Here is a 14,151-nt window from a genome sequence, read left to right as displayed (position 1 = left end):
ACTCTACCCCTTTGGAAAAAAGGAAGCACCATCAGGTCCATTTAACCTCAGCAATCCACAGTAGATGGTGGGGTACAATCATTTTTATTTTGATGCATTAAACTGACATCACTCTGGAGTTGCAACCCCGCCATAACGGGACAGGAGTGTCATTTCCCTGTCTGGTTCTCTATTAGGGTGACCAGATGTCCCGATTTTATAGGGACAATCCCGATATTTGGGGCTTTTTCTTATATGGGCACCTATTACCCCCCACACTCTGTCCCAATTTTTCATATTTGCTGTCTGGTCACCCTATTCTCTATGAAGGTTAGGATGCGTTAGAGTGTTATGATTTAAATATGAAGGGCCTGCCTCTCCCTTGTATGGCACTGTTACGATAGCGTGTCAGTGGCATTCTCATGTCATGATGCAGTTAGCAGGTCCAGCTAATATATTCTAAACAAAAGTGTAGAGTACGCTCTGAGAGAAAGGGTAGATGAGGTAATATCTTTTACCTTTTCCTATCCTAGGACCAACATGACTACAGCAACATTGTAAACACAGAATACATTCAGGCATTTCTTCAGTGACTTATACAGCTCATAACTACATTATAAACTAAACTGATATGCAAAAGAACATAAAACCAGCAATAGCCCCTGCTAACTGGTGCATTATTTCATTGGGCCTGTCAAGGGTCCCTAGTTTAAATCACTCCAAACTGATGCTATGAAAGCTTTAGTTGTAAATCCCTTGCTAATTAATTTTCCTCTTTTGTACATTGATGCTGTAGGCAAATCTCACAAAGAGTCAAAATGAATTTAAGATTTTCTTGAAAGAGCTGGAAGATTCTTTGCTTGCCCGCCTCTCTGCTGCATCAGGAAACTTCCTGGGAGACACTGCATTGGTGGAGAACCTAGAGACAACAAAGCGAACAGCCACGGAAATTGAGGAAAAAGTAAGAAAGCTGCCCCAAGACTCCTGGGGGTTACACTGTGGAACCAGTAGAGTTTCTTTTAGAAAATGAATTTGGTGTCCAACTCTGTCAAAGCAGGGGATAGGACTGGGAGACCCATTGTTTTCGAGGACATGCAAAGCTGCTGTAGTAACATTGTTTGTTTTTAAGGTGAGAGAAGCTAAAATTACAGAAATTAAAATTAATGAAGCTAGAGAAAACTACAGGCCAGCTGCAGAAAGGGCATCCTTGTTGTACTTTATACTGAATGACCTCAACAAAATTGACCCCATCTACCAGTTCTCATTAAAGGTAACTAACAAATATGGGGCAGACAGTAATATGTCACTGAATAGATTTTCAAAGAATTCACAAGGGTCATTGTTGCTACAATTCTGAGTGTTTTATTGAAAACAACAATCGAGGTACCCATCTCTAACCATTTCTGGCTAGGCATTCAACGTAGTCTTTGAGAAGGCCATCCAGCGAACTCTTCCAGCTGACGACGTGAAGCAGCGCGTGATAAACCTAACAGATGAGATCACCTACTCGGTCTTTGTGTACACTGCACGGGGACTCTTTGAGAGAGACAAACTCATTTTCATGGCCCAAGTTGCCTTTCAGGTAATATGGATAAACACACTGGACTCCAGTTAAAATTACTAGCTAATACAACTTTTCAGATATGTAATACACGGTGGTCTCTTATTCCTGGGGCAAAGCATGTGTCCCCGCATATTAGCCTTAATTATTATTCATATAATTTTGTCATGCAAACATTTATGTCAGAGCTGCAGGGAAAAAACTTATAGTCAGAGAAGTGTCATGGCCTGTGGGGAGGGGTTTTGGAGTGTGAGCCCACCTGCCCTGGCAGTTCCTGTCCCACAGGGCTGGGTCCAGCTCCTCACTCTGGGCGTTGTGACCCCTTGTGCTACGTCACCACACCAATCAAACTTGGCCCATCCGCCCCTCCATCTCCAGCTATGGAAGGGTGGAGATACTAAACTCCCGTGGCACTCTGACCACATGGCCTAGCTCTCCACTTCCAGAGCAGAGAGACAGGCCCGCAAGAGCCATCATTGCAAGGGTCACAGACTTTATTAAAATTCCAATTGCCATGAACACTGTGAGCTCCATGCCAAAATCGTAGCCTTAATAATAATCTTCTAGATGGTGTGTAAATGCACCCTGTTTTACAATCATGGCTCAGTCAGACATGCTCTCACCCAAAGAATTTACATCTTAAAGTTTGAGCCAAAATCCACTGAAGTCAGTGGAAGATTCCCCCAGGCTTCAGTGGACTTTGGTTCAGGCCCTGAGGCCTGTATCCTCTAGGATGCTTGAGAATGTGTTCAACTGCACTGAACCCAGGGCCCCAGTTCTACCAACACTTGGTGAGAGCAGAAGGGACTGTTATGATTGAGCCATAGTGATTCCTGCATCAAGCCCTTGTGTGGCACTCAGGTCCCACTGAAGAGAATGGCAAAATGCCTACTGACTTCAGTGGGGCCCGGGTTTCATCTCAAGGGAATGCTCAATAGTGGAGTAATCCCATTGCTCTCCAGAGAGCTAGCCAGGTAAGTGAGCGCTGAGTCCTGTAGTCAGCATGGGCAGGATTGGGCCCGCACATGTGGGGAGGGGCAGAGTTGAGATGCTGTGGGAGAACACAAGGTAGCAACTGTTCCTGGGAGAAGTGAGTTGGAGATGGGGAGAGTGCTTGGTGGGCTGCTCCAAGTGTGCGTGAGGGTGAAGCAAAGAGGAGGAGACTGGGGCAGGTGGGAGGGGGCTGTTCTGGTCAGAGCAACAGGAAAGGGGTGACCCTTATGGCTGCACTGGGTAGAGTAGCGGGGCAGAAGCAGGAAGGTGACAGACCCAGCCTGGCAGTAATGATCCCAATGGAATGCTAGTGCAGACAAAGCCACAGGGGTTCCTCCCTTCATTGTGGGCCCATCATTGGTCCCGGTGGGCTTGTCTTGGTGGGCAAAAGCCTTCTCCAGTGCTGCTGCTGTTATGCATTTTGTAACATTTACAGTGGCATCGCACCGAGAGGCCAGCCAGGTCCCTGCCCCATTGTGCGAGACTCTGTACAAACATAGTAAACATGGCCCTGCCCCCAAAGAGCCCCAACGCCAGAGCCTGAGGGGTCCAGCCCATTCCTCCAGGAGCCCGTGTGTCTGCACCGCTTCTGCAATGTCTATTTTCCCAGCACGTGTGAGCATAGGGCTTGTGACACAGAGCAGTTCAGCTGTTCAGAAATGGGTTATGTAACCTTGTGCATTGTAATCTCTGCTTTCTCATCAGGTTTTGTTAATGAAGAAAGAAGTGAACCCGGTTGAACTGGACTTTCTTTTGCGCTTTCCGTTCAAGGCTGGACTGACGTCCCCTGTGGATTTCTTACAATCTCAAGGATGGGGAGGAATTAAGGTGTGTCTGAAGAATGTAACACTGTACAAATTCTTCTGTTGTAAACACTACATAGAATAGCCTAAGACGTTGCACCATGGAAGTCCGTAAACCAGGCCACACAATTGTGAGGCCAGTAATATGCAGGTTGAAACAGGAGACAGGATAAGTTTGATAATGCTGGAGATTATTGGTTAAACTAACACCCTTGGGAGTTGTAGCTCTTAAAAATGCTCAAAAACAGTCACGTTATTGGAATATTTATCTAAAAATAATGTTGATTAGCTGATTATTTCATTAGAGGTTTTCTAATCACCAAAGTAGCCACCATAGCAGAAGGTGGCATGAGAAGCAGTCAGTTATGCAGCACTGTGTAATCCAGCATCACTTGGAAAGGCATCTTCAGGTTGGTATCATTTTAAAGCTAAGAAGCCAGGCTTAGAGGTGTTACTGAGCAGCGGCTAACGTCCCTTTTGTTTGTGAAAGTATCAGCGTTAAAATCAACATCGTTCATGGTTATTTGCCTGGCACCTGAGTTATGGATGTTGCCCAGTAGCTACACACAGCCACGCAGCAGCTCTCCGCTGCACTGTATGCCTTTGCTCCAGACAGGGACCTCCCATTGGCTTCAGTGGGCACGTGCTGTAGAGAGCCAGTGTCACTCTTAGAGAGTAAGGCAAGTCAGAGTCAGCAAATGGAAGAAGATCTAGAGGGAGAATAGGACGGTGTTAAAAAATACTGAGCCTGATGTTGAGAGTTTTAAAAAACACAAATATAATCCTTCCCTTTCTTGTGCCTACGCTGCCTCCCTGGCTGGGCCAGCACCACCAACTGTGCGCTTAGACACCTCTCTTCTATGCTTCAGACATGTCTATCTCTTAAACATTTCTCCTGCACATGCCACTATCAGCTGTCTCCAAAGATGGTCTCTGGCTAGAAGGAAGGTGACCATGGATCACCATTATCACAGTAGACCTGTCGTGTGCCTCTCATTTCTTGCATAATTGCATAGCCTAAACTGTTAGCATATTTTGGGTGCATCACGGAATCTCCACCTGCTCCATAAGAACCCCCAAGCCCCCACAACAGGAATCCAATGCTAGCCACATCTTACCCTCATTTTCTCAGGTGGCAGCAAATATCTGGATTATATCCGTGTTCCAGGGAGTATCTGAGTACTTTTATACTGAAAGCTCACAGCCTAGGTGTGATGCCACAGAAGGCTGTAGCCAGTGATTTTACACTTCATCACTTAAATTAACTTTAAATAAAAATAAAAGGCTACCAGGTGCTGGGCTAGAGCGTGTAACTGGCTACAGTTTGTAAGAAACACACAGCACTTGAGTCTGCTGTCAGCCACACCTGTGAAAAGCCACAATGCCTCCAGCAAGCCCATCCCACTGGGGCCACAGAGCAGGAGGGGCACTAGGACACAGAAGCAGCTGGCCCTTTTCTCATATATTTGAAGGTCCTCTCAGATATGGATGAGTTCAAGAATTTGGACAGCGATATTGAAGGTTCGGCAAAGCGATGGAAAAAATTTGTTGAGTCGGAGGCACCGGAGAAGGAAGTGTTCCCGAAGGAGTGGAAGAATAAATTAGCTCTGCAGAAGCTGTGTATGATGAGATGCATGAGGCCAGACAGAATGACCTATGCAGTCAGGTATTCTCTCCTGATCCTGCAGGGCCCTGTGCTGTCAAGAAGGGTCTTGGCATGCCTACACTGAATGATTCTGGAGAGGCATTTCATGCTGGTGCAGGAGAAATGGGACATGATGTAGCATGCAGCTGTGCAGTAACTGCACCTGCCTGCAGCATGGGGATGAGGCACAGAGCTGATGGCATGGGGCCTGTCGCCTGGTAATAGGATTCCAAAATGGCGTTTCAAAAAGGGGGTTCGTGGTTGTTAGTGCACTTGTGAAGAGCCAGCGTGTCCTGCGTATCGCCTCCTGTGGGACATGTGCCAAGAGACATCCAGCGTCAGGCACCCAGGCCACACCAGCGCCCTGTGGTGATCCTGAACATGTGGCACCAAGGCTACAAAAGAGCCATGTACCCCAACACCTCAGCTTCATCCTTTCTGCAGCCAGCTCTACTGGCAGAGACCTCCTCTATGCCCACTGCAATTCTAGGGCTTCCTACCCCACCCCGTGTGTATCTAGAGCAGACCCTTGCTGCAGGTGTTGTTCAACTAGAACTCCTCAAACACTCTCCTGGAGTGAAGCTGCCTGTTTGCCCCAGGCTCCCTGTCATCTCCGCCCTGGCAGAAGGCAATGCTGATGGGGCACACCGAAGGGAGGTATAAAGCCGTTGGAGGTGCGGAGCTATGGTGGGGATGGGAACACTCTTGCCTGTGCAAGTGTAACACTGACAGACACTGGTCATCGGCGGGTGGCATCGAACCTGGGGCCTCTGGATCTTAGTGCACGAGCCTCTACAGCATGAGCTAAAAGCCAGCGGGCTGTTCGCGAAGGCTGCAGAGCAGACTCATTCATCTCTCTCTAAGTGGTCTTGGTGCCACTAGATGGGACAGACCACCATACCCAGGAGGTGTGTGGGTTACACAAGCTACAGGTTCAAGGTGACAATGGTGTAGATCTGGCCCAGATACTTTCCTTAGAAAGCTCCAGGCATGTTGTGTAATCCAGTTTTTCTGTTATCAGCTCTTCTCTGGGATTTCCTTGCTCAGATTAAATTTTTGTGCATTATTTTGGTTTGCAACTCCACTCCCTGCCCTTAACACCTCCTGAGCCTTTGTAGGAATATTTTCAGTTTTCATACAGAACTTAAAGCCTATGCCCTGATCTGCCTTCGAGGCTAACTGTAGAAACACGTGGCCTAGCCCTGCAAGTTATTTGTAATAAATTGGATAAAAAGTCTGGGACTAATTTTGCATCAACTTCTTTTTCACAGAAACTTTGTGGAAGAGAAGATGGGAAGTAAGTTTGTAGAAGGCAGAAGTATTGAATTTTCTAAATCGTATGAAGAGAGCAGCCCATCCACTGCAATATTCTTTATCCTCTCTCCAGGGGTTGACCCACTGAAAGACGTAGAGGCACTGGGTAAGTCAAGAGTCCTCTTCACTAACAGTAGGGTCTGTGGCACGGTAGTCATGGAAGATGTTATCAATAAAGAGCAGACATTGCATAGGCATGCAATTTTCAGATTTATTTTTTTTAATTTTAATGTATTCCTGTGGATTTCTCCCCCCCTCCCCAGGAAGAAAGCTAGGCTTTACCATTGACAATGGAAAAATCCATAATGTGTCTCTAGGGCAAGGACAGGAAGTCGTGGCAGAAAATGCTCTGGATGTAGCTGCTATTGAAGGACACTGGGTCATTCTTCAGGTAGTAGAAGCACCATTGCATTGTTGGTTCTCTGGTGTACCTTTGTTGTTTCTATAGTAATCTAATAGTATTCAGAGCAGCCCATTATACATTCAGAAATTCTCAATGTCAGTGCAAAGAGTTCTACATAACGCACATGTTGTTCAAAATTCCTGCCTCTCCTCTCAAGGTGAACTCCACTTTCCTAAATACATTACCTCGCATTTGTCAGTATTGAATGCCTTTAGCTATCATGTTGTCCAACTTCCTGGTTGCTTAGATTCTGGAGTACATCACCTTTCTACCTCATCACCTGCCACCCAGCATGATTTGCTGCATCTGATCTTTAACTCCCATGGGCCAGCAGAAGCTAAGACTATCGTGGAGGTAGACAGTGCATTCAGGACCCAGGAGAATGGCTTAGTGCTGGGTGAAGCATGTACTGTATATCATTTAGTAAAGGACTTCTAATGTTTCAGTGAAGAACACTGTTGAATACACCATCACTTGGGAAGCTTTAAACCAAGGCTTGATTTCTTTCTAAAGAGGTGCTCTTCATCAGTGTTTCTCAACCAGGGGTATACATATCCCTGGGGATACTCAGAGGTCTTCCAGAGGTACATCTACTCATCTAGATATTTGTCTAGTTTTACAACAGGCTACACAAAAAGCCCTAGCAAAGTCAGTACAAACTAAAATTTCATATAGACAATGACTTGTGTATACTGTTCTGTGTACTGTATACTGAAATTAAGTACAATATTTATATTCCAGTTGATTTATTTTATAATTATATGGTAAAAAGGAGAAAATAAGCAATTTTTCAGTAATAGTGTGCTGTGACACTTGTATTTTTGTAAGGAAGTAGTTTTTAAGTAAGGTGAGACTTGGGCTACACTAGACAAATCAGATTCCTGAAATGGGAACAGTAGTCTGGAAAGGTTGAGAGCCACTGCTCTACATCAACCAGAAGTTGTGGCCTATGTTATGCGGGAGGACAGACTGGATGCTGCTAATGGTCTCTGCTGGCCTTCCAGTCTATTAATCCAAATGTTAAAAGATGCTGATGGGTACAAATCCTAGGACACTGACTACAGTGTTTGGTGGGCAGCTTCTACTGACCCGCATCAAATCTAAACAGGTGACTAAGTCACCAGAGGAAGCACGGGGCCTTGTCAGTGCATCACGTCCCAGTGAAACAACAGTGAACCACGTGGGCCGCTAGGCCTAAGAGGTGTAAAATAGCATCATTGGCTCCATCACAGCACTTCTCACCTAGCCCTGTGAGGGACTTCGGCTGTATGGGATTGAAATTTGGGAGCAAGAAGTGAAGTCAAATTGTGTCTGTTGCAGAATATCCACCTGGTTGCAAAGTGGCTGGGCACACTGGATAAGAAGGTTGAGAGGTACAGCATTGGCAGCCACCAGGATTACAGAGTGTTTATGAGTGCTGAACCTGCTGCCACGCCAGACGCTCATATTATTCCTCAAGGACTCTTGGAAAATGCCATTAAAATTACCAATGAGCCCCCGACTGGCATGCATGCTAACTTGCACAAAGCACTGGATCTCTTTACTCAGGTATTCAGATGACAGGGTTGATTATTTTTTTAAGCTGGTTGGGTTTGTTTTGTTGTTGTTGTATACTTTTTTCTGCAGTCACAGCAATTTATTAGCAGTTGTAAGGCTGCTCTCTTTTTTGGCTTTTCTCCCCAGGAGAGTGAGTGCAGCCTGCCTAGGAAACGGATTTCTTAGCATTTAGATTCATCGTTTACCCCTAAGTCATCTAGTCTGATCCCTCTTAGCTCTGTTCTTTTCAGTGTACTAATTCATACTGATGCCCTTCCTAAAGGCATTTTCACCACATTGGCGTTAATTACAGGGCTTTTTCAAAGTTTTTGTATGCTTTCTGCATTGTAGTGGAAAAGGTGCCCTTGTGATGTCCGGCTATTCCTATCAGTGTTCCCATAACATAAGATTTCACTAGGGACAGAGCAAATTTGTAATCCTTACAGGCCTGTTCAGCAATATTAAAATAAATAAATAAATAAATAAATGTGAACCTGCTAGTGATGGGGATGTTAAGAGGTGAGGTCATGCCAAGCCTGTCTGATTACAGAAGCACCCTACCGCAGCTGTGTGCTTTGACTGGCTGCGAGTTTCTCTTTGTAGGCTAATATCAACAGAGGCTAATATACCATAGTCTGTCATTGCAAGCGTCACTTCTTCTCTGCCTGTAAATAAAGGAAAATTCCAGCATGCCATGGTGTGCACCCTTAGAGTGTTCCACCGCCAGATCCAGGGACCCGCTCCAGGACTGCTAGAATCTTTCCAACGGGTGAAGCCTTTTAAGGGCCCTACTGCCCTTGGCCCTCAAAGACACAGGTATTAAGAGCAGGGAAGGGCCCTACTGCCCTTGGCCCTCAAAGACACAGGTACTAAGAGCAGGGAAGGGCCCTACTGCCCTTGGCCCTCAAAGACACAGGTACTAAGAGCAGGGAAGGGCCCTACTGCCCTTGGCCCTCAAAGACACAGGTACTAAGAGCAGGGAAGGGCCCTACTGCCCTTGGCCCTCAAAGACACAGGTACTAAGAGCAGGGAAGGGCCCTTTGCCACAGATGAGGTCTCAAATTTATTAACAGAGTGCAGCATTCTTGTTGAGTGTTTTTGGATTTTACAGGTGTTTCGCTTACTGGTGTTCTCCAAACCTATCTGAATTGGTTTCACACTACATGATACAGTGTAAGCTAGTACTTGCTAGCAGAGCTGAGGAATAACTAGGTAACTTGGACTTGCTTAGAAGAAAACATGGCAGGGTTTATACTTATGCTTTTTTCCTACATCTGAGCATTGTTGGGCCTGGTGCAAAATATGATTCTAGAACTTTACACTGAGCTTCTGAAATGAAGAATTGTAGGTCACCATGGTGTGCATAAGTATCACCGGTGACTTCAGAGACAATACAGATCATGCAGTTCTAGGAAGAAGCCTGATCAAGATACACCTCTACTGCCTGCTTCTGACGCACCACAGCTACCCTTTGACAGAGCCATGTGACCAGTAGCTGTAGTCGCAATTACTCTTATTGATACTTTGGGTTATTTTTAACTCAGGGGTAGAGTGCCAGAGTTTAAAACGAGCAGGCAGTTAGAATTAAGAGGTCATTTCTCATCAGATTATAAACACATCATAGTAAGGTATGTGGCCTAGGCCAGGCGTTTCCGTCTCACACGTTCTAATGTACTATGAGTAAATTCTGTGCAAGCAGCAATGAATGTTGCTGAGACTACACGTAAGCTATTGGGAACATGCTTAAGCTGAGACCCCTACATGCACTTTGTGGTAAAGAAGGTTCAGCTCCGTTTTTGCTGGCGAGTTGTGAGAAGTTGTTTTTTATATTCAGACACCCATTGGGGACATTTCCTCTTCTGCACACAAGCACCCTCTTTTCCTCTTTCTTCTGCTTTAGGATACTTTAGAGATGTGCACCAAAGAAATTGAATTCAAGTGCATCTTGTTTGCTCTCTGTTACTTTCATGCGGTGGTAGCTGAAAGGCGTAAGTTTGGTGCGCAGGGCTGGAATAGGTCTTATCCTTTCAACAATGGAGACCTGACTATATCCATCAACGTGCTGTATAATTACCTGGAGGCTAATGTCAAGGTTAGAACATGCTTGTTTAACATCAGCAAGTCAGAGTGATTCTTCCCAGGTTACAAAAAGCAGCACTACAGGGGAAAGGCAGGATGCTGCTGTTAGACCTCCCCTTCTTGGCCCCCTCCCAGCCTCCTTCCTGGGTGCGGGGAGTATTGTGGAAGCACAGGGCTCCAACAGCCTTTGGACTGAAGAAGGCTCTGCCGGGAGCTCCACAGGTTTGGGGGAGGATCCCTCTGCTGCCGCCCCACTACCGAACAGCAACTGGCTGATGCGTGAGCTGTGTGTCCCTGGGCTGGGGCATAGCAAAACCAGGGGAACTTTAAAGGCAAACTGCAACTCACCTTCAGTGAGTAGTGTGAGGCAGCCTTTGTCTGAAAACAGAGCTCTAACGTGGTCCTAAGCCTGCAGGTGCGGTGTGCTGGGTTGGCAGCAGGCTGTGAGCGAATCCAGCGAGGGGCCCTACGTGGGTGGAAGATGGACATTTAGCAAATCAGCTGAGGCAGCAGCAGGGTGTGCTCAGATTGTCCAGCCCTCTTGCCTTTCAGTGTTTTCATTTGAAATGTGAGAACATCCAGCTGGAAGGCAAAATCTCCCCCAGCAATGAAACCACAGGTCCCAAGCCAAGGGAGGAGCACGCTCCTTGCTCCAGGCCTTATGGAAGTGGCAAAAGCTTAATTAAATTCAGCAGGGATGAAAAGAGACATGATCCAGAGGAAAGACTCATCTGCCACTCTGGGGGCTGTCTTCATGCTGGGGAGGGGTGAAATCCCCCGTGATCACGGTCAAAAGGGTGATGGGCGCCATGCTGCTCTTCCCCCCTCCTACCCCCCGCCCCCATGTTGATGCTGAGCTGCTCACGTGTGATTGACTCCAAGGGCTTGCTCTTGCATGGTGAGGGCACACCAAAGCTAACTTGACATGTGACGCTTCCCGCTGCTGTCTGGGACTTTCAGAACATGCCTTTTATAGAAATCACTTTGCACTGACTCAGCATCTCGTCTAGGTTCCATGGGATGATCTTCGCTATCTCTTTGGTGAAATTATGTATGGGGGACACATCACAGATGACTGGGATCGCAGGTTGTGTAGAACTTACCTGTCAGAATACATCCGCGTGGAGATGCTGGAGGGAGAAATGACCTTGGCTCCAGGGTTTTTAGTTCCACCCAACTTGGATTACAAGGTGAGGAAAGGCTCTTCTCTTCTATGAGAGCTCCACAGTTCACTGCAGCTGTCAAAAGGCTGTGGCTCTCTTGGGGATGTATGTGAGATAAGAGCACCGCCTTACAGAACCTGGAAAGAACCCCACGAAGATGACATAAGGAGACACTGGGGGGAGTCCATGGAAACAGTAGAGTGATTCCCAGGGGGAGAGTGGCAGGACAAGAAAAAGCAGTTCAGTAATAAACCAGGACAAAGCTGAGGAAGGACATGAGTAAAATCTTCTTAGTGAGGGAGGGTAGTAGGTCTACAGCACCCTCACTGGGAAACTGTGAGATGGTTTAGATATTTTCTAGGTTGGAATACCAGAGAATCCTATTCCATGATGGAGTAGGGCCAGATGAGCCCAAAGGTCTTAAAAGCCTTGTCTAGGAATATGCATCTAGTCACTCAGTGTTTGCTATCTGCCCTGTTTTTTAGGGTTATCATGAATACATTGATGAGAACCTCCCCCCAGAGAGCCCATACCTTTATGGGCTCCACCCCAATGCTGAAATTGGCTTCCTCACTGTCACTTCTGAAAAGCTTTTCCGTACAGTTCTGGAAATGCAGCCCAAGGAGTCTGATGCTGGAGGAGGGACAGGTGTGTCCCGAGAGGAAAAGGTAGGAAACGTTTCTGTCCTTCGGTACTAACCAGGAATTAATCTGCTACGGCCACTGGTTTGTTCTTGAAGAAACAAACACACCAAATAAGAGGAGGCTCCATACTGTAATAGCCCCATTTCCCACCAGTGAAAGAACCTCAAACAGTCTCTTATGCACATTTGTGCCTCACTGCTCCTGATCAAACTCTCATTCCCAGCACTACCATGGACTAGCACAGCAACCGAACAGGGGCACTCCTGTTAGAGCTTTAGAGGGTTGCAGCCTCCTGCATTATTCTGTAGGGCAGGAGAGAGAGGAAATGGTTAATTTCTCTGGCTTCCTTTTTTCAAAGCGACATCTCCTCCTCCAGCTGCACTGGCTGGCAGCCACTTCCCATCGCCTCAAGTCCTGCACCCAGCTTTGCATGAGCCCTAAGGCACCTGGGAGCTGCTCACCCCCACCGCCAGGGGATAAAGAGACAGTGGGACCAAAGAATTTCCAAAGCACATTAGCCACCCTGCCCCTTGGATCCGGAGTTGTACTAGTGGGGTCCTGCAGGGATCAGTTCTGGGTCCAGTTCTGTTCAATATCTTCATCAATGATTTAGATAATGGCATAGAGAGTACACTTATAAAGTTTGCGGAAGATACCACGCTGGGAGGGGTTGCAAGTGCTTTGGAGGACAGGATTGACATTCAAAATGATCTAGACAAACTGGAGAAATGGTCTGAAGTGAATAGGATGAAATTCAATAAGGACAAATGCAAAGTACTCCACTTAGGAAGGAACAATCAGTTGCACACATACAAAATGTGAAAAGACTGCCTAAGAAGGAGTACTGCAGAAAGGGATCTGGGGTCATAGTGGATCACAAGCCAAATATGAGTCAACAGTTAACACTGTTGCAAAAAAAAAAAAAAAAAAAAAAGCAAACATCCTTCTGGGATGTATTAGCAGGAGTGTTGTAAGCAAGACACGAGAAGTAATTCTTTCATTCTGCTCCACGCTGATTAGGCCTCATCTGGAGTATTGTGTCCAGTTCTGGGTGCCACATTTCAGGAAAGATAGGGACAAATTGGACAAAGTCCAGAAAAGAGCAACAAAAATTATTAAAGGTTTACAAAATGTGACCTATGAGGGAAGACTGAAAAAACTGGGTTTGTTTACTCTGGAAAAGAGACAACTGGGGGGACATAACAGTTTTCAAGTATATAGAAGGTTGTTACAAGGAAGAGGGAGAAAAATTGTTAACCTCTCAGGATAAGACAAGAAGCAATGGGCTTAAATTGCAGCCAGGGCAGTTTAGGTTGGACATTAGGAAAACTTCCTGTCTGGCAGCACTGGAATAAATTGCTTATGGAGGATGTGGATTCCATCACTGGAGATTTTTTAACAGCTGGTTGGACAAACACCTGTCAGGGATGGTCTAGATAATACTTAGTCCTGCCTGGAGTGCAGGGGATGGGACTGGAAGACCTCTCAAGGTCCATTCCAACAGTTCTATGATTCTAGCACCGCGCCTGTAAAATAATTAACATTACTAGTGATGTGGGGAGTTTGCTCAGTTACTGTACTTTGAGATAGGTGGCAGAGAGTATTTATGGGCTGATTATGAGCAGGTGACATTTGTAACCATAAAAATGAAATGCAGGCAGCTGCTACAACTAATTTTCCCGAGAACACTCTGTCTTTAAAGCTACATTCCACTTCTTTGTTGAGCTCTGCTGATATCCCTTTGTCTGCCAGTAAACAGGTCTGTGACGTGTACAACCACACAAAGGATATAGTCACAGAGTGGGCTGTCTGCTAATCAGGCAGTGCGCATTGCAGCCATTCCCCTGGGTGAGCTGAAAGGCTTCTTGTGCTGGGTTCTTGCTGTACCATGCCGCTCGTTCTCGGAGTCATGGGAGCAGCACCAGCTTCGTTACAGGAGCCCCTTCAAGCCCTGATGGTTTTGAGAGCCGGCCTGTGCAGGGGCAAGTCCAGCGTTGCCCAGTTTGTGCTCTCTTGATTCTAAGACTCTGG

At 46.4% G+C, this 14,151-nt stretch overlaps 2 protein-coding genes across 9 annotated transcripts in view; one reads left to right on the top strand and one right to left on the bottom strand.

Annotated features, from left to right (window-relative positions):
- Window positions 1–14,151, bottom strand: part of PGS1 (phosphatidylglycerophosphate synthase 1) — a 94,712-nt gene that overhangs the window by 45,758 nt on the left and 34,803 nt on the right. Inside the window, exon 10 of one of the 8 annotated variants that reach the window (XM_073310974.1) lies at window positions 111–898. The exons of 4 other annotated variants lie outside the window; for them this stretch is intronic. Coding sequence is in view for 2 of the 4 variants with exons in the window: in XM_073310981.1 (XP_073167082.1) it covers window positions 3,877–4,046 (170 nt within the window). In the remaining 2 variants the exon portion in view is untranslated. Of the gene's footprint in view, window positions 1–110; window positions 899–936; window positions 4,047–14,151 lie in introns of those variants that run through there. 3 more of the 8 variants (XM_073310981.1, XM_073310980.1, XM_073310972.1) reach the window with 3 other exon arrangements.
- DNAH17 (dynein axonemal heavy chain 17) overlaps window positions 1–14,151 on the top strand; it is a 103,648-nt gene that overhangs the window by 84,702 nt on the left and 4,795 nt on the right. Inside the window, exons 67-77 of the mRNA XM_073310983.1 lie at window positions 776–940; window positions 1,109–1,249; window positions 1,391–1,561; window positions 3,239–3,361; window positions 4,809–5,002; window positions 6,253–6,401; window positions 6,559–6,686; window positions 8,019–8,246; window positions 10,135–10,326; window positions 11,324–11,503; window positions 11,962–12,144. Of these exons, the coding sequence (XP_073167084.1) occupies window positions 776–940; window positions 1,109–1,249; window positions 1,391–1,561; window positions 3,239–3,361; window positions 4,809–5,002; window positions 6,253–6,401; window positions 6,559–6,686; window positions 8,019–8,246; window positions 10,135–10,326; window positions 11,324–11,503; window positions 11,962–12,144 (1,854 nt within the window). The remainder of the gene's footprint in view (window positions 1–775; window positions 941–1,108; window positions 1,250–1,390; window positions 1,562–3,238; window positions 3,362–4,808; window positions 5,003–6,252; window positions 6,402–6,558; window positions 6,687–8,018; window positions 8,247–10,134; window positions 10,327–11,323; window positions 11,504–11,961; window positions 12,145–14,151) is intronic.

Source organism: Lepidochelys kempii, chromosome 14 (assembly GCF_965140265.1).
Source record: "Lepidochelys kempii isolate rLepKem1 chromosome 14, rLepKem1.hap2, whole genome shotgun sequence".
Classification (NCBI taxonomy): domain Eukaryota; kingdom Metazoa; phylum Chordata; order Testudines; family Cheloniidae; genus Lepidochelys; species Lepidochelys kempii.
This window is presented reverse-complemented; position numbering and strand designations above follow the sequence as displayed.